At 37.4% G+C, this 21,120-nt stretch overlaps 1 protein-coding gene across 1 annotated transcript; it reads right to left on the reverse strand.

Annotated features, from left to right (window-relative positions):
* Positions 1 to 523: 523 nt before the first annotated feature.
* LOC134649099 (uncharacterized) lies at positions 524 to 2,094 on the reverse strand. Its single transcript, XM_063503815.1, has 2 exons — positions 1,941 to 2,094; positions 524 to 1,452 (listed from the first exon to the last, which is right to left on the reverse strand). The coding sequence occupies exons 1-2, from the start codon at positions 2,092 to 2,094 to the stop codon at positions 524 to 526; spliced, it is 1,083 nt and encodes a 360-aa protein (XP_063359885.1).
* Positions 2,095 to 21,120: the final 19,026 nt, after the last annotated feature.

Genomic DNA, 21,120 nt, shown 5'->3' on the forward strand with positions numbered 1-21,120 from the left:
AAACCGAAAGGCATAGCATTAAACTCGAATAGTGAACCCTCGACAAAAAAACGTAGATATTTTTGGTGAGAATCATGAATTGGTACTAATAAATAAGCTTCCTTCAGATCAATTGTAGCCATAAAACATCCCTTTGAAATTAGTCTAGTTGCAGTTCGAATGTCTTCCATCTTAAAGTGATCTGTATTTACGAATCTGTTTAACTTTTTGAGATTTAGTATAAAGCGCATACTGCCATCACTTTTCGGTACTAGGAAGACATCCGAAACAAATTGGCCAGTAGAAGGAAAACATTTTTTAATTGCCCCAATCTCAATAAAATGTGCTAACTCCTGTTTAATTGCAATTAGCTCATTTTTGGAAAAAAGTCTTTTTGGATAATCGCTTAGAGCTTGTTTTGGTTCAGTGATAAATGGGATCTTATATCCTGAAACAGCACGTAAAATAAAATTATCATTCGTAAGCAAACGCCATTCCGGTAAATAATGTCGCAAACGACCTGCGTGTACCTGATACTGTAAGTCTAATTGCGGTCCCGATCCCGATAGGTTGAACGATGCGTCTGCGGCGGGTGACGTCGAGCGCGCGGTGGCGGCGGCGGCGGAGGCGGCGGGGGGTAACGTCGACCGGGCGCTCGCGTCGGTAGTTCGCGCCGCCGATTCACGAGCTGGTGCGGAGGGTAGGTCGTCGGCGGCCCACCGACACGACGCGGGTAGTATTGCCTGGCTCGTTGTTGCCGCGGTCGATAAGGCGGTGGGCCTGTCGAGTTTAACCCTGCGTTTGCAGATGTCGATGCTTGTATAAATTGACTTGTCTTCTTTATGCCCTTTGAGGTGTTTACTAAGTCGCCCAATTTGTCACCGAACAAAAAACTATCTCTTTTCCTGTCCTTAAAGGATTCAATGAGAGATTTATCAACCAGAGGTATAATGACTGATCGACGGGTGTCGGTTTCCGCATAATGAGAATCGGCGATTAGTTTGCCGGCATCATTCAAAGTAGATATCACCTCGGCAATGTCAGGGTTCTTCTTTAATAAATATGTCAGGGCCTTCCCGACAGCCGCAAGAGCTCTCCCAAGCTGATCCTGCTTACCATATAATCGCTTGTCCCGAAGGCGGCAAGTCTCCACCAGCATTGCTGCTACCTCCGGGTTCAGTGTAGGAGCTTTGGCCAGAGGAACATTGCTGGGAAACAAATATTTTTTCAATAACTCCTCCCGCGTTTCCTTTTTTAAGCCGTTTATCAAAATCTGTTGGAAACGACTGGCGATGTCAGGTTGCAGGTCCACTCCAAATTCACCTTGCTCGGTTTCCGTTTCGCCAAGAGCTTTTATTAAATCTGGGTCAAAATTATCCGCGACCTCTTTATTGGCGGGAGAAACAACAGGATTGGTTTCTTCTAAAACCTCAGCATCCACATTCGTAGGACTGAGATGTTCTGTAACAATTTACGAACATAACGTAAAAATAAAAATGTAACAATTATAAAGGCCAAATGCTCGGGCGCGATGATCTCACGCGCATTAAACGGGTTACCAAATATTGCAAAAAAGAGGGTAGCCTGCAGTTGCGGTACCTATATTGCTCTCGGCAAATACCAAGCGTTATTTTTCCAAATTAACAGTAAGAAAGGCAGAAAGCCTGTTCCAATATTCTTTTGAGATAGGTACATAACCCGAAGAATACAACGGGTTTAAAAATATGTATAGGACAAACATTTTTCTACCGAAGAATTCAACGGTAATAAGTCGAATACTGCAAAAGTGGCCCGTGGAATGCAACTGAATAATCATTCGCATAGATGCGTACTGTGTAGGCAATTTTTAGCCCGAAGAATACAACGGGATTTATAAATATTTAAAAATATAATTTCTTTTACCGAAGAATTCAACGGTAAAAGCAATAAAACACGGCGAGCTGAGGGGCCATAATATTAACCTTCGGGTGGCACATCTTCATCTTCACTACTGGAGCTGGAGTATATAATACGCCGACGTTTCGGTCTACGATCCTCTTGAAACATCCGTTCGTAATCCTCCATTAGCCGGGCCCATTGTTCTTCACCGGTTTCTTCATGACGACGTCGTGACATTTTTACTTATTAAACGTAGGTAGGTTTATTTCACTTGTGCAGTCGGTGCGCACGCACAGACAAGAATGAAGCTGCTCCCGGGTGTGGCGAGTGGGGAGCATTCAATGGGAGAAAGAGACAACAATCTTGTTTTCTCTTTCTACTCTAAATACTTGTGCGTTAGGTTGCTGCATAGCTAGACAACTACCATGTAAAGGATAAATCTCGGAGGCGAAGACAAGATAATTCCTTATAAGTAGGTCCCTAGTGTTTCTACATGATGACCAGCTTACAAATGAATCAATAATACATATTTGGTTCATAAACGGCGATTTTCTGCGTTTTCTCCATTTCCCCGAACGAAAGCTAGATGAAAATGACAAGTGTGTTAGTGTTGCCTCATTAAAAATCGATTAACCCGTTAGGTTGGCTGCTTTTGATTTGTGTCGCGTTAGAAATGCCATCATGGCAACACATTAATGTGCAAATGGAAGAAAACTGTTTTCGAACATACTAGACTAGATTCATGTTTCGAACGAACGAGCGTTTACTTTGCTCCAATCATAAGATTTTCTTAAATTTTATGCAGTATCAGTTTTACTGCCTATTAGTCCGGTTGACACCAGCCTATCAATTCATACTTATACATATTCCATTGCATTTGATAACTTAGAGAGGTGATATATCCGTTACAGGCATCGGATTATGTAGTCTATTTTTTTATTCGGTAGCCTAAAATGACATTTCATAGTATGAACATCATGTGTCATTACTCATTTCATACTATGAAATGTCATTTTAGTCTACCGAATAAAAAAATAGACTTTATACAGATAAAGCATTTTTAATAAAACTTCTATTAGTTAGCTTTCCAGTTTTCAATTTTCCTTTTTATAATCAAACCCTAAGTTTCACGGACGATGGAGAAGAAGATGGGATTTAAATTGTGGGTTATTTTATGATTTACATCTCCAAATATATTTGAACATCCTATAACTAAGGAATATTACTAAATTACCGACCAAATGAAACTGAACTTAAATCCAACCGATCGTAAAATACGTTCGTGGAAATGAAACCCAAGGAAACACTGTTTAGTGACCGTAACAAGCACAAGTATATTGTTTTCCCAACAAGGGCTTGATCCAGGGTGTGGCACCTAACAGATCAATGACACCCGTTAGAAAGTGCTTAGGACTTCCACCTTAAGAAATTGCTGTCTATACTAAACTCCGTAACAAACAACATTTTATGAAACCTTTCTCTAGTTGGTTACGTTATTTTTTTATTACTAAGTATCACTAATCGATTTTCTGACGCATGGTAACTCGTGGGTTTTTCAATTGGTTATGTCAATTCTACTGTATTTTTTGCCGTAAAATATGTCACTCCGAATCGAACGCAATAAATGCAAATTCCAATAATGTAGCATGTGGCTAAAGTTGCGTATAAAAGCGTGTTTAAAAACTTAATGTTTAAAATTTAATACAGCAAAAGAATACAATAAACATACCTAAAAAAGAAAAATAAAACAAACAAAAGTAAAATTTCAGTTGCAATGACACTGAAAACAAAAGCATCTAAATAATGTAACACGTTTTATCATTCTTAGCTTTGATTAAAATCGACGGGGATCCTACAGTTGTTAAGAGTGTTACGACATCGAATACCATGATTACCAAAGTAACTCGCATACCTTACATATCTTCATCGGCGGGAGCACATTCACTTTCATTGCGAAATGTCTAGATTGATAACCGGCGCGTGCGCGGGCGCAGATAACGCCGCCATCCTCCATCATGGCGGCCGATCAGGTTTTACTATTCATTAACTAATTCTTGACGGTTTTATCTAGATTATGCATGGACATGGATAAAGTATCTAAGTATAGCTTTTGAAACTAGTCCTGAGAATGGTTCCCAGGGTTGTCATGCAGGCTTAAATGGATGTGTGAGAAGTGGGGTACAATTTTGCTAATTAATAAGTTTACGTTGATTAATGCCAACACCATCTTATATCGATGTCACAGGCTTGTAAGTACAGTCGTGCCCACAAATCTTTACACACAAATTTTCACATGTTTTTGTTTCAACATTACCATTAGTTCATACTTCTACCATTCTATCATATTTCTAACATTTTCCGAAATTAGATGGAGTCACAAAGACCATTATACAATTTGCTATTTCCTTGCACAAATGAATGCGTATATTTTATTAAGAAAATTCCTTTCATAGAGAATACAGATCTTTATTGGTAAAAGTAAGTAATAGATAAGATCACAAAAATAAAGTTGTCATTGTCCACCTTATTGCATTGATTTATAATTTAAATAACGTCATCAAACACTGCGGTTAGCTTCTAAACGTGACTTTTATACCTCATTAAACCATCGTCATCATTGTCAAGTATGTATTTTCAAATTCAGCGATCGTATCGCAATATGCACCCTTACGTCACAAACGGATCTACGGAGTAAAACTTTGACGTCACATTGACCCACTACGTTTTCTTCACCCTGACTCACTCGGGTCAGCAATTTGCAGTGAAAGCTGCCAATGCAAATAACGTCTTATTAACAAGTAGTTGTGATTTGAAATAGCTTGTGCTGTGTCAGTCCATTCATCCGAAACTTGGAGAAATGAATGAATCATTGTTGTGTACAAACTTGAACTGTCGGAGATCGGGGTCGGATGTTGTATTTGTGGTGTTATTAAAACACTCTGTATATGGATGTTAGTGAATCAAACTTATTGTTCAGTGATCTAGTTTAATTGGTATTGAATGATCCAGAATACATATTAGTTCGCAAATATTAAGCTTAGGTTACCCGGTTTGGAAGACAAAAAATCTATGAAATTGAAACCTAAATGCAAAATTGCATCCCTCTGTATAAATGAATTCATTCGTAATGTTTCTTTGCAAATTTGCAGCTCGCTGTAATTACTGACAAAACTTGTGGTAAGTAATTGGTAATTTGTGGCCATCGTGTTTTTGGAACAAGAAAGTTTAGAGGGTACCTACTTAAATCCAAACCATTAACATGAGGTTTGCCTCCTAATTATCCAGAAATGAATGAACAGTGCCGGATTTGGTCATTCATTTTCCAGTAATTTCAAGTCTTGGTTTGAATCCTTCATTGCAGAATGATCATAAACTTTACTAACATAAAGAATAAACAAGGGCTGTTGTCAGACGTGAACCGAGCTCTGTTCAATTTGCGCTAAGTGAAATTAAACTGCACTTGGAGTCATTGACTGCTTAACGGGTATTACTGAAACATGCCATGCGTATTTGTGGCTTGTGGCTTTAGAGAAACTTGAAGGGCAGTTAATGAAGCCATTATTATTATGTATTTATCTTATCTTTGGTTGTAATTAGTAGAGAAAGATAAGAAAGATCTTATTATGACATTGTTTGAGTAAAATACCGACGAAGACCTACGCGTAGATACTATTCCATCTTACCATTCCATCAGTACCAGTATTAGCGCTCAATTTATTTTAATTGAATTGAAATTGAATTATCTTTAGTTCGAACTTGACGTCCATCATAGGGTTAAGAGTAGTAGACTTAATGTTAAGTAGGTACCTAATGATAGGTACAGTCAGCAGTAGAAATTGCTAAGCGGGCGAGGTGTTCAAAATGATCTTGACGCGACTTTATTGTTAAGAGAATAAGAGCGTGTCAAGGTAATTTTGAACACCTCGCCCGCTTAGCAACTTCTGCTGCTGACTGTACGGATTGGTTCGTAACAGTGGAAATAGATTTGTGACAATCTAGATTTAGTTTAAAGACTTTACATGTCAGATCTTATACATACATCAATTCGTTACTCTTTGCAACTTAGCCATACGCTACAGGTTTACGTAATCTCTGTAAAAGAGGAACCAAATAAAAATATATTGCTCAATTCTACAAGTAAACTAGACTACTACACACATCTAGTTATCGTATCTGGTATCACTAACTGACCGGAAACCGGGTTTTATATTTAACCCACTATACACCAGACCAAACCACTTATTATAACACTAGTGTTGCTAGTGCAGCTTGTGTGTCCGCAGACACGCGTTGAGTACTTAATCCTCGAACTGTACACGCAGCTTTGCGCTCCACTTAACAGTTACTTGTTAGGTTTCAGGATTAGTTCTATTTGTAGGCAATATACCTGGAGGCCGATTTAATTTATGTACCAAGTAAAGTCTACAACAATTTTGATAGCATACGCAGTGCAAGTGTTGTTTATAATACGTCATAATTTCATAGAAGATTGACGTTTAAAATAACACTTTCACTCCTTGTGCTATCAAAATCGTTGTTGCAGACTTATCGCGATCTAATTCTAGTAATTCTTCATATGCTTTCTGAAGACTCGTCCATGCTTTGTGTGCCGAGGTTACGTTCCTTATGTGTACGAAGGCCGTCGATTGCACGGACAATGCAATGCGTGCGAGCGCTTTCTGGCCCTTTTTCACATCTTCCGGTTTTTTATCGTCAACCTCTTTTTCCACAAAATCCCAAAGATCTTCATGAACTAACACCATCTTCATCATAAATTTCCACGATGAATAGTTTTCCATTCCTTTTAGTTTTTCCATTACGAGTGGAGATGAGGAACTTGTACTGGACGCCATTACTGCCGGAAACCGTATTAACTATTTTCGCTTTATACGCTCGAAATACGTTTTGATTTTTATTGAAAACGTGCAGGCCCATAACCTGTTAGATCTCGGGCGTTAAGGAAACTATGAGAAGTCCATACGAAGATATATATTGTCGAAGAAATAGCACTGATACAAATTTAGTCCGTTTAGTAGTAAGGTCGAAAGAATGTGACGGCATCACGCACGCGAACAAAAGCTGTTATATTATTCAAACATTTAAACTTGTTCCACGTGCGTTTATGCAGTTACCTGTAAACAAGATTCTTTCGGTTTACGAAGACACTTTCCAACATCTTGTTGTCAATTTGTTGCTCACAGCAGTCAACAGTGACATTTCTGGTTAAATAATTTATTTTGTAAAAAAATGTTCAAGAAAATATATATCTGAAATAGTTTCATAGCCAGTGGTGGAATAAGTGGTGAAAAACAAAAAAAATCTTGACCTTTGAATCACTGATGGAGAGTTTCCATAAGTAGGTAGGTATATCATCAGGGAAATTTATCGAAACATAAATTTAATGTGCTTTGAAAAGAAAAGCTTAAGTACAGACAATGTATAATGTAAAAAAAAGATATAAGTACCCAACATACCCTATTGACATCACACAGACTACCATTGTTTTTATTTGCAAAAATAACTACAGTTCTAAGTAAAACTTATCAAGCATCCTCGGACGCCATATTGCAGCGTTATCGCAGCCACTGACCGCGCATGCGCCCGTGACCAACTCATTGCAAAAAAACTGCTAAGCGAAAATCAACCCTAATGGATGAACATAGAGCTCAACAAGCAATGCAGTTGCAAAAACCGTATTTGCAAAGACAATGCTAAGCAAAAAACAACCATAGCATGCTTATAAACAACTCGATGAGAAGTAAGCTTGTTAATTTTAGCTTCATATTTAATTATGATGAAACTGGTAAGTATGGCGTCTGTTCTCCCACATGATCTTTTGTTAGAACTTAATACTTAGTAGGCACGTTTTAAGAATAGCATTTGAGTATTTCAAATATATACACTATAAGCCCTTTGGGTGTTTAATCGTTATCGTGTAAGTAAGATATATGTAACGTTACAATAGATTTCGGCCTTGCTCAGTTAGAGTTTGAAATTACTTTAATATAAAACAATAGCCTAAGATGCAATTCTGAAAGATATATTCTTATGGAAGTCGGTTGCAATACACAGTTGTTGCTAGACTTGCTAGAGTTTTAATGGCGATATAAGAAAACTCACGCTAGAACGGTGCGAGTCCGGGCCGAAACTACCTACACTTCGTTTTCTATAGAAAGTTCACGTGATCACCCATGGAAAACAAAGTGTCAGACTTCTCGGCCTGGACCCGGACCGTTTTAGTGTTAGTCTTTTATGGATATGTACGGCGTCAGTCAACAATTGTAAACACGTTCATCTATTATGTTTAATTACATTTATATAAGTGTAGATATGTTATAATATACCAAATTGTGTCAGGATCAGGAAACCGTTCTAATTCACCCACGTCTCACGGTCCCACGCAATGTTTAACTTGTAGTGCATAATAAATATGAATATCTATCAGATCAGTCAGATCACCTAACATCATAAGACTCACAGTCCTAAGTATAGTAGGTACCTACTTATTATTACCTATTAAGTTCGATGAAATTTAAATCATGTTCAATTGGGACAGAGTTGCATTTGTTTTGTTACATTTAATTTTAAACGAAACAAAATGAACTCTTTTTCCTACATTGTGTTATTGGTGCGGTATGTTAAACAATGCCACAGCGGAGAACAATAAATAATGAGCATATCGTGCAAGATAAGCAAAAAATGCAGTTTATGCAAATATGTAATAATGTAATTGAGTTTGTATATGAAATTGCAAGACTAACAAGCAAAAACTATGTACGGTCATACACTTTAGAAACCTTATAGAAATAGGAAAACTTAACTACATTGTCCCTTTTGTATTTGTTTTGTATAGTAAGTTGCAGTTGCATTTCTATGCAGGGGGGGGGTCTTACTGTACATCATCATCATCATCATTGGCCTTAGCGTCTATTGCAGACGATTTATGATGTAAAACCGGAGTAAATATATACACCGCCTGGGACGAAATTAAGGAAACGCAGGGATGCCCAGCACCTGCATTACCCTCTCGGCTTCACTGTCTTATCCCACAGGAAAAGCGACCCAATACGTGTGGAGACAGGCCAGCTGCAGGAATCTGCCGCTTATTTCAGGTTGGACCCTACTCGCGCCTTACGAAAACTCCATCCCGGGTTTTATTTTGGAGTATCCTTCTCCTGGATGGATGGATGGCCGGCTTTAGAATAGCGCCAACCCTCGCATAGGATAAGGGTGTCGTTATGTCGTACGAGGCGACTAAGTCCACAAACGAAGCAAGAAAGTATTTCGTTACAGGGGAGATGGTCGTCCTCTTAGCATTGGTTTACTGTACAAGTGTACATAATATCTGCCTGGTATGAAATTGACGTCAAACTTACATGCAAGACATTTCCTTCCTTAACTTATTGAATGAAATATTACTAATATTGTATGTAACTGTATGTAGTTATTTACTAAATATGTATGCGAAACGTATTAAACTAAACGTGTATTGTCACTCACATTCCAGCGGTAATAAGACTAATAAGTAGCACACGCGCACGTAACGTAGGTAACGCAAAAGAAAACGGAAGTAAACACCAACAATAATGTTCTCATGAACATTTAAATTACATATCTGCTCACTTACAATTACAAGTATAAAAAGGAGATTACGGAAGGTGAAAAAACAGTAAAATAAACGAAACTGCATATTCATTTGATTTTACACCGCGGAAATATGTCCCAACAATTACTAGAGTATTTTATTTGTTATGGATCGATCCGCCATATTGGATTTGTGACAGATAACAATCGATGTCACACAATGGCTGTTCGCGCGCTTCCTTTGGCTACAAAACATGGAACCGACGACGATTACACACGTTACACGTACGTGGGGAACCAGTTCTTTGCTTATTTGGTTTACTTCCTCGTTGGAATCTTCCTTGTCTTTGTGGAATGATTAATTTTGTCATTAACGGTAAGTACTTACTAATGATTGCGAAGTAAAGTAACAGTTTATATAGCTATTGGCTTCCCATTAACCAAACTGATACCGACATGAATTACGTTTTTCGATAACGAAAAACTTTACTTATATTTAGCAAATCGCAAACTAATGTAATGTAGTTTTAGCGTGTTCCTTCATATTTGAGGAATTTCAATTTTAAAGATTCGAAATGTAGCTATGACAAATCACATTTTAGAAAATAAATCGTACGCACATACATCGTACGTTTAAAACGCTTTATTAAAAAAAAAACAGTTCCGAGGTGAATAAGTGTTTAATATTGACCTCCTTCTCTAGGAAGTCTGTTAAAAATAGACCCAAAGACAGAAATGGCATAATTGCGAAACCAGTTTACGTTAATAAAATGATGACTAAGCGTATAATAAAGTGACGGTTGAATTTGTTTTTAATTGACGCTTAATTATAATTTTCGTTGTTTCAGAATCTGCAGTGAACACGTGATGCACATAAACTTCAGGTGAGCCCTTAAAAATCAAAAGAAAAACGTTTGGCTGTCATTGTCAACAATAACAAGAACAAGTGTAATAGTACGCTTGTGTGTGTAGTACATATAAGTATAATAGTACGCTTACTAGTATATACATCATTTTCTGAGACAAGAAGCGGGACTTTAATGTGAAATATACATATACATATGTTAAGTTTTGTAGTAACCTAAACAGTTCAGTTTAGAAGACGCCTAAACATTTGAAACCAGTTGGGCCAGTTTTTGCCGAATCCACAGACGGCTATTGCCAAAATTATGGCCAAAACTAACGTCTTTTAAGCTTACGATGATATATTTGGACATTTTACTACACTTTGATACGAAGTTTTGTTTGTCCTTCATCTTGGTTTAACAACAGTACTTATTTCAACTCTAAATCCTTGTAAAATATATGAATATGAAGTGACTAATAGACGACGATTCTTAATGACAAAATCTTGTTATACAATCACGAATTAACTAATTTAAATGCAGTTTTTTGCGATCGGAGCAGATGTTTCTAGCAAGCTTTTGCTTTTCGTCTGGGATTTTAAATATAACTTTAGCCTTGTTAGCACGTGGTAACTGAGTCACTTCATTCGGCAGATTTCGTACCTACTCCGGGGATTTTTGTATTTTTTGTAACCCCACGAAATTACGGGAAAGGAATACGGCGGTAAGTAAAGAGTTTTCGAATGACACTTACGGTTACGACAATTACGGTAATCGACCCAATGTAAACACACCCCACGCCCATAATGCGACCTTTTCGGTTTCATTCTTCATGAACATTATGTCACCAAACTTGAGTTGACGAAAGCGGTCATGACGACCCTTAAAGACCGATGCACACGACATGCGTAATGCAGCATGGTCGAACTCCTCTCGCAGTATAGCTTGCCTATAAAGTATACTGACTGTCGCAGGGGAATGGGAGAAGGGGTCTCTTTCGATGCCCAAGGAGGGTATGAGCGGTCTTATCCGCCTTGTGGCTGTGAAGTCTGTGTCTATTCGCCCCACCATTGTGGGGTGGTCTATTCTCTCGTCGATTTGAGGACGATTGGGCGCCTGTTGTTAGTTCCTGCCTTTCTCATTTGTTTCAATACCTACGTTAATTTTGAACCATTTAGGGTTCAAGCTAATTTGGTTGTCAATTACTAACGGTATGAAGACGTGTTTGCATACGCACCCGTGTGGCCTAGCCTTAAAGGTGCGGGCGGACCGCCGCGAAATGCCACCAACGGTAATCAGGTGTCGTTACGTAGAAACTACTAATTAAACCTGCTTGCCTGACCAAATACAGAGTTTTGGGGGAAATTTAATGCAATTTGCGTTTTTTCGTCGCTATATGACTGTTATAACGCGACCTGCGCTTTCCTCGTGAGTTTTACGTAATCTGATTGAACATCATAAATTTAAATATCTCGTCGGTATAGCTGATGATTTACAATAGGCATTATAGCTCTCTCCATTTACACAGGGCTTTTAATAGAATTAGTAAACCCCTTTTTACAAAAAAGAGACAAAAAACGGGATAGAAATACATCATTAGTATTAGTACAAAGGCTTTATAGATCCCAGACTCGATTTTCTTATGACAGTAGCCTTCCCCGCGATTTTGTCTCAGTAGCAGTCGTTAAAATCTTTCAACCCTTATGGATCACAAATACCTTTGGTGAGCTCTACATTTGAAAAATATTTATTTAAGATTTTACTTCTTACTATTTCAAGATTTTACATTCAATGGTTTAGGCTGTGTGTTATTTGTCAGTAGGTACCTAACCTAACGCGACTGACAAGTGTGGAAGTTAGGAAAGGGAGAGCGGGTTACAATTATAGAAAATAGAGGAAAATAGATACCTATATGTATAGACCTTATAATAATAACACCATTGGAACTTTGGAAGAAAGATCATGCAGATTGCTATCTAAAATTAATTTAACGATAAGAGTATTTGTTCAAAGATTTTTGGGGAAAGTATAATGGAATTTCTCTTTTGTTCGGATCAATATACGATTCTCTATTAGAGCGTAGGTTTACGCACGAGTACAGGCCTAGTCCTAAATATCTATACGCGTTTGCACCTTAAGTTATTGATATTAAGGGTTTATGGTGTTTACATATTTATAACTGCGGCACAGTCATTATGCGCAGTCATTAAACACACTCGAGAAATATCAACGAATTCAATGAAAACGGGTTCGTTGATATAAAGTTTCTAAGCAAACTGCCCCGTTTTCACTACACTTGAGTGGAGGTACAAAGAATGATGCCGCAAGATCTGTGTAACCTACATTCGAGTAATATTGCGCCGACCGCACTGTTTTTCTATCTCCAAGATTAATCTCAGTTGCGTTGCAGCTACATACTCGAAGCCTATCTGCATCATTAGGCTAATAACAGTAAAGTATGTCACTTTGCAAACATATTACTATTCTCAATCGCTCGATTTAGTTCACAATCATATCTAGGAATTAATCCGCATTTGTTTTTGCTCAAACGTCCGCAAAAAGGGTGGCAAAGTAACCTTATCTATCCTCAAGGCTCAAACCTATAATGAACTACAATCTACTATACCAAGAGTCTTGACCTTTCTTTTATTTCATAAGTCTTGGTCCAAGACTAATGAAATAAAAGTGTTTTAATTCCAGAGACCCAATACCCTGTCTGATGAGAGTTGACGTAGTTGCCTGTAAGTACTGCAACTCCAATTTATCGGACAACTTTCACGATGCACTTGCCAAAGGTCACCGAGATTGATTGAACGTTCAACTTTAAAGGTAACACTTTCATTCCCACGCACATTGTACTCTGACACAAGCACAGATCACAGATTTAATATTAAACTAGATTCGCCACCTTCTAACCAAAACATATCATACATAGTATACATTACTAGCTTTCTACCGCGGTTTAGTTTAGTGGTTGAATTTCTAAAAGTCCTTTCTTGGTAGAGCTTTACAACATTTGTAAAAGAAATGTTTAAAATTTCAAGGTCCTACCTTTTACGGTTTAGGTTGTGCGTTGTCTGTCAGTAATACTCAGTACCTATCTAAGTATGTAACAGTAAACTGAAACCAAAGGATGACATATCTACTCGTAGTTATAGTCTTGTGTAATCTGTATGAGATTTTGAATGGCGGCTATCGTAATTACACGCATATACATACATGCTGAATCATCTAGTGTAGTGTAGATTATGTTGAACACATGTTGAAGAAATGAAGGCTGAAAGAAATTAGAAAAGAAAATCGGTTTAAGAGAAAATGCTACTGCGCTGATGTCTTGACATGATATTTATTTGACTTAACTCGCAGCAGTCGCAATGCATCATTATTGCTGGTGCACGTGAAATGCACTGCGAGCATCCAATGTCAAGTCAACAGAGTCCGTCTTTAGCTAGTTCTGCACCGACTTTGACTGAACAAAGTCTGGAAGTGTAATTATGAAATTTATGCCATTTTCCTACTTTATTTTAGCAAGTAAGTTAACTTGGTCCGACTAATCCGACTACCTATCAATTTAGCTTAATATTTTAAAGTTCGTATAGATGTCCATCCAGTCTAAACTTTATCCTTGTACCAGGTTACCGCCTGACACAGGTCTGGCTGTGTTCTCATTGGTCAAGAGCGAGGGCCAACCGATCGATCAAACCATCTTACCGTGACCTCCAGATCCACAACAAAAATACTTCATCGCAGAGCGCACATTGCTGGGACACATGTTAGCATTGTGAATGTCACCCCAGGTCGGCACGATTCGTCATGACGTCACAGATTTTAACGAGAAGCGAAAAAGTATACGATTCGTGGATAGTTTTTGCAATCTCCTAAATAATTACGAAAGTCTGCTCTTGTTGATTCACCAAGAAGCCCCCAGTACGGTTACCATCAGTTTGTCACTGACATAAACGCCGTCGAGAACGTAATTTACTTTCTATACATCTCGCTCGCACTCGCCTACTAGTACAAACGGGATGTATAGAAAGTAAATTACGTTCCCGACGGCGTTTATGTCAGTGACAAACTGATGGTAACCGTACAGTTAGTTATATGATCTGTGATATAACTAACGTAATTAATTTGATAATAATTGATGCTGTATCCGTGTAAAAAGCTTTGCAAATGCCACATATTGTGTGATCTTTTTCTAGAAGTTAAGAATGGGTATAGTAAGTTATCCTTAAAAGATAGACATACACCATCGCGGACTTTTTTGTAGACCCATGAAAGAGAGACAACCCCACCATACATTGTATTGTTATCGCTCAAACGGATTAGGCAGCGTTTTCGATTAAAGCTCCTAGCCAGCGTGTTTTTTTCCGACAACATCCTCATATTTCCACTATTTTGAACAAAACCTATATAAAACCTTCCTTAAGAATCACTCTATTGATAGATGAAAATCGTGTGAAAATTCATTCAGTAGTTTTTGAGTTTTGGAGTTGTTTTATAAGATGTAGTAAATTGACGTTTTCCCCTAGAGTTGCGGATGCTAGGTTGCGTGACAGTCGTGCACGTAGCGAATAAGCTCCGCCCAGATATAGTGCAGCAATGCAATCAGACAGGAAAATAGGTGCAGCGTCCGTTAACCCTTCAGTCGCTTTCCCTGTAACACCGTAAAGCCTTTTACAGCGACTGCAATTAAATAAACTTAACCGCTTTGGTGCTGGTGGACCAATGTTAGGTTTACCACTTTTTACGAGAAAATTCCCACTAAGTTACCACCAAGTTTTTACCAATGCCAATGGTAACAACTGAGCATTTATTTCTTATTTGTCGCCAATGGTAACAACTAAGGAAAAAATCCCACTAGTTACCTAGTATAATAGCCCGTTTTACGCATAGTTGTTACTAATGTTCAGCATATTTTTTTTTTTTTTAATTTCTATGAAAAGAACGTTATCTAATGGCACTTCATAATTTGTCACATCACGTCAAAGACGGTGCAGTTAGCTTGACCCGACTATTTTAAAATATTTATCGCCCACCCATGTCATACATTTTTTATCTGAACATACACTCCCCCATATCACAACATCCGATCTTACTCGTGAACAAGATACTCGTCTGCAATAGGGATGTTGACATGAATCGCGAATATATAGCATGTTATGTTTTTACCATAGCAGGGAATATTAGAACGCGGAAAATCATATTTTGCAAGTGTAAATATGCGTAATAAATTAATTAAAAATAATCAAAAGTATTTAAAATAATGCCCAGTATCACGTGACTGCAAACGCCAATCGGAGCGCGTGACGTAATCACAGTGGAATCACCAAAGACAAGTTATAAAACCTGCCTAAGTGTCTACAGATTATCGTACCGAAACGCGATCTTGGTGCGGTGCGGCGCACGAATCGATAGTGTGTAAGGTGGTGCGTTAAGGACGCAGCTATAAGTTAGAGCGAGAAAGAAGGTCGCTGTCCGATGCGGTAGTGTGTTAAGGCTTAAAAAAAATTGTCTATTGCCATATAAAGAATTTAAAAAATGACTGACAGCAGTTTGTTTAAAACGCCGTTACGTCATCAAGGTCACGTGACAGTTTGGAGCGTTTAGGCGCGAAATTTAAACACGAAACTTATTATACATGTTTTTTTATTCAAAATTAATGAATATATTTTTTTTTTATTTTTTTCTGTAATTATTACGTGTCTATCTACAAAATGAAACCAGTTCCAAAAAATTGTCAACATCCCTATTACACGTACACACATGTTATTTAACTCTTACTTCATCGAAGTACCACTTTCTCATCTCGTTTACATCTCGCAATCGATATCGAATCGATTCGACATCGGATATGGAATCCGTATAATCGATTACGGCCGCGGAAGGAAACCTTACCCTGGGCCCTAGCGTCCGGCTTCCTAATATAATAGTAATGTAATATTTACGCGGTAGAATTACATGGTGTGAATGGTGTGATGGCTATATATTAATTCTTTAAATAAATATAACAATAACGAGCAATATCATCTTTCAAAAAGTTCGTTTGACGGCTTGTAAACTACCTCTAATAAATTTCCTCTTTTTCAAGCATAACATATTATGCTGTGTCTTTTCGCAAAGCCTTTACACTGGTGAACTACTAGGGGTTCATAAATTACACTCCGAGATACCCTGCTTTTAGTTCAATTAAATTATCGAAACCAATTTTTCGGAACTAAAGTTTTAAAATTGCTACAAAACTAAACTCGCAAAAACGAATGGACTGTACTATATTTACATTGGCAACATTAATGGTCCTTTCAAGCCATATTAATATCAATATTATATTATCAATAGAAAAATTGACTCTATATAAGTATTAGAGAAAACTAATGATCAGTCAACTGCATTCTATCTTTTAATTGAATCAATGACTGTGCTAATCGCATTGACACCTGTCTCTCTCCCTCACTTGTAACGTGAAGAAGATAGATGTCAAGATATCAGACATTTGCATGTGAACTCAGAACTAAGATTGATAGTTTGTAGTGGACTTTCTGCTAAATTGCATATTCACTATGTTCAGTGGAAAATTAATGACGGGCTGTTGAGTGTATTTTATTAAAGTAAAAGTAACTTATATTCTGATCTGATGTTGCATTTGAGAAAATAAATATTAAATCTGTCCATGGCCGTCATATTATTATTGTCAAGTTTTTCTTCATTTCTATTGTTCTTTTTTCTTCATACAACTACGAGTACCTACTTAGGGAACAAATCAAAGAATTCTACTAAATTTTTATTTGTAAGTAGGTCATTAATATATATTCGGCTCTAAAAATTTTCATAATTCATAAAAAATTGTATACCTACCTAATGTTGTAAACTGAAAAATACAAAACAAAACAAACAAATGACAAATTAAAATATTTTATGAAAATAATTTAATTTGTTCTAATATGTACCTAATGTTGTGTTCATGTCTTGATACTTCCCATCATCGTAGCCATTGAGAAATGACGATATTATTTGAATCTTCTCCCAAAAAAAAAACAAATTACCATAGTATGTATTACAATAAAGATGATCACGAACCACGATATAATAATTCTTTTTACGTACCAAGTACCAACGAGGCTTGTTCAAATATTACTTCACCGTCAAAGAATGCGTATTGTGAATGCTTATCGATAATAGTTTTTGTTCAGTTGTTACTCCCATCACTAGACGAATATAAGTGGGCCGTTTTATTTAAAGTTGTACCTACAAAAAAAAATTAAAACACATTTATTTCGGATAACTCGGACCCATACATAAAAATTTTAGATATAATTTTTAAGAAAAAAAAACCGACTTCTATGCGGCCCGGTGAAAGATTATTGTAGATGGTGCGATATGTAGAAAAGGAGGTAAAACCACCCACTTTTCTAGTAGCATTTCGTTTCTGTAAGGCTCGCAGTTCTAACCTAACCTAACCCACTTTTGTTCGGTTCTGTGAGGATAGCAGTTCAAACCTAACCTAACCCACTTAACGGCGCATGCGGTGCGGTGTACGGGGGTTTGAGCGGGAGGGGTTTGGCCTCATCATACTTTATACCTACATTTTATGGTAGGTAATCATAGTAGTTTGTTTAGTTTAGGTATCATAGTGGTTTTCCGGGTCAAGGTCTGTGTCCGAGTCCGGGTCCGAGTCTGGGTCTAGTCCAGGTCCGAGTCCGAGTCCAGGTCCGGGTCCGGGTCCGAACCGGATCCGGGTACGAGGCCGGATCTGGATCCGAGTCCGGGTCCCAGTCCAAGTCAAAGTCGAAATTCGAAATCACCAAACATGTACTATGCGTCGTTGAAGAGTTCTGTTCTGATCATCATCAGCAGTTCCAGTTCATCAAATGCGACAGTTTTTAATGTTAATGCTTTATTTTATGATGAAAATACAGAAAATTCTATACGTGTGCCTTTAAGATTTGAGGAGTTCCCTCGATTTCTCATGGATCCCATGTTCAAAACTTGAGCTTGACATAAATATGGCTTAAAAACCTAACTTGCTTAACAAACATAACGAAAAGGAAAAATCGCCAAACGCGAGCTATGCGTCGTTAAAGAGTTTCGTTCTGGTCATCATCAGCAGTTACACTTCCTCAAATGTTACTTTTTAAATGTATATGCTTAATTTGTTGATTAAAACACAACAATCTCTATATGTATGCCTTTAAGATTTGAGGAGTTCCCTCGATTCCTTATGGATCTCATCATCAGAACTCGAGCTTGACAGAAATGTGGCTTAAAAACTAAACTTGCTTAACAAACATAACGAAGAGGACAAATCGCCAAACGTGAACTATGGGTCGTTGAAGAGTTCTGTTCTGATCATCATCAGCAGTTCCATTTCATCAAATGCGACAGTTTTTAATAAAAATGCTTGATTTTCTGATGAAAATACAAAAATCTCTATACGCACGCCTTTAAGATTTGAGGAGTTCCCTCGATTCCTCATGGATCCCATCATCAGAACTCGAGCTTGACAAAAATGTGGCTTAAAAACTTAACTTGCTTAACAAACATAACGAAGAGGACAAATCGCCAAACGTGAACTATGCGTCGTTGAAGAGTTCTGTTCTGATCATCATCAGCAGTTCCACTTCATCAAATGTCACGTTTCTGAATGTATATGCTTGATTTGTTGATAAAAACACAAAAATCACTATATGTATGCCTTTAAGATTTGAGGAGTTCCCTCGATTCCTCATGGATCCCATCATTAGAACTGGGTTTTGACCAAAACGGGACCAATCTGTATGCATATACATACAATCAAAAAAAGAATTTTCAAAATCGGTCCAGTAATGACGGAGATATGGAGTAACAAACATAAAAAAAAATAAAAAAAATAAATAAATAAATAAAAATAAAAAAAAAACATACAACCGAATTGATAACCTCCTTCTTTGAGATTTGGAAGTCGGTTAAAAAACATACAACCGAATTGATAACCTCCTTCTTTGAGATTTGGAAGTCTGTTAAAAAACAGTCAAGTGTAAAAATATGGGTGCACAAATCTACTCAAAAATATGGCCCATCGTTCTTATTTCAGCGAATTAAGAACTATGGGGACTTATTTTTGAGTAAGTTGTCTACGCCCATATTTTTACACTTGACTAGTTTACACGCCTTTTTTAATTTGTATTACTTAATATTACCTTATTTTTTTCGGTTTACTAATTATGTTAAATTCATTAATCCTCTGGAGTTGCAGGCGTCCATAGGCTACGGTGACTGCTTACCATCAGGCGGTACGTATGCTTGTTTGCCACCGATGTGGTATTAAAAAAAAACAAATAAGGCTATTATGCGAATTGAATTATGTGGGCTGGGAACTCTTAATAAGGCAATTATTATGCCTCATTTCAAAAAATTGCTCTATATATTTTGATTTCCGCTTTCGTATGTTTTTTACGGATTTTGAAGTCATAATGGTCCTTGTCATAGTATACTGGTCTGAGCGAGGCGAGTGTTGTATAAGTGACGAAAATACTAGCACAGCTGATTGCATGCTTGGCATGATGAATGGTTAATAGTGTTACGATTGCGGGTCAGTAAACAATGGCCTTGGGAGATAAGATAATTATAGTTTACTATCACCCGTATGTTCAGCGTATAGTCAGAATCCATACCAGTATATATATTAAGAAACAAAGTGGCAAAGTATCTGCCACCCTCGAATACTTTTCCAAATAGAAACAAATTATATTTTCACACCACCTATTCGTAAAAGAGCTTTTTCTTCCCTGCTAGGAGGGATCAAAGTGGCACTTTTCCTCCCTGCTAGGAGGGATCAAAGTAACACATTACATTTTTTTGCACATAATTTTTTTTGCTTAAATAATCTGTTTAAGCATCAGCCTATGTCAACACTAAGATATTTTTATTTTCCTCATAGTTGATCTAAAAAGCAGTATGTGTCACACGGTATCAAAATTATTTCGTCTTGGGCGTTAACACTTGAATCCCTCATTACGCTCAGGATTCTACTTTAGAATCCCTCACTACGTTCGGGATTCTATTGTAGAGTCCATCGCTTCATTCAGGATTCAATGTACGCCGTTGACGGAAATATATCATTTTGATCCCTTGTAACACAAACTACTAGGTATTTTCCAATAAACAATCCTTTCGACCTAAAAACGCCTTATTTTCTTGTGAGTTGGATCTCATTGTTATAAAAGTAATACCTAAGCAGTGTTAACAATGAAGTATGCAATAGTGAGTATAGTGACCCACATACGACGTGCCTGTCTGACGCCGCGCGGCACTGCCTTTACCTAATTGTAGTTGTTATTATAACACATATTACAGCTTTGACTTCGGTAATAGAGATTGTTAATATTATTTATATTTATTATTATTTATATGAGCCTAGAGTGTCCCACTGCTGGGCAAAGGCCTCCTCCCTTTCCACGTATCCCGGTCTTGACCCGTCTCCCACCAGTTCCTGTCAAAGGCGTCGAGGTCATCCCGCCCACGCCGTCGAGGTTTACCACGACCTCGAGTTCGATTTTTTGGGGCCCAATTGGTGGTTGATTTAGCCCACAGGGGATACACACATAGGGATGTTGACACATGTTGAATTTTATAACAAAATCTAGTAAAATAGATAGCAAACGAGCAATTTATCACAATAATGTGGATATTAAAATAAAATATTGAAAAATTACAAAAATACAGGACCCGAAAGTTTCAAAATTTAAGTTTTTTTTAACTTCCAAAAACGATAAAAGTAAGGGTACCATTCGATTCCTTACATTTCACCAAAAAAATATTGTATAGCATAAACATAAACATAAACGCAATATTTCAC

The sequence above is a fragment of the Cydia amplana genome, chromosome 6 (assembly GCF_948474715.1).
Source record: "Cydia amplana chromosome 6, ilCydAmpl1.1, whole genome shotgun sequence".
In the NCBI taxonomy this organism is placed as follows: Eukaryota; Metazoa; Arthropoda; class Insecta; order Lepidoptera; family Tortricidae; genus Cydia; species Cydia amplana.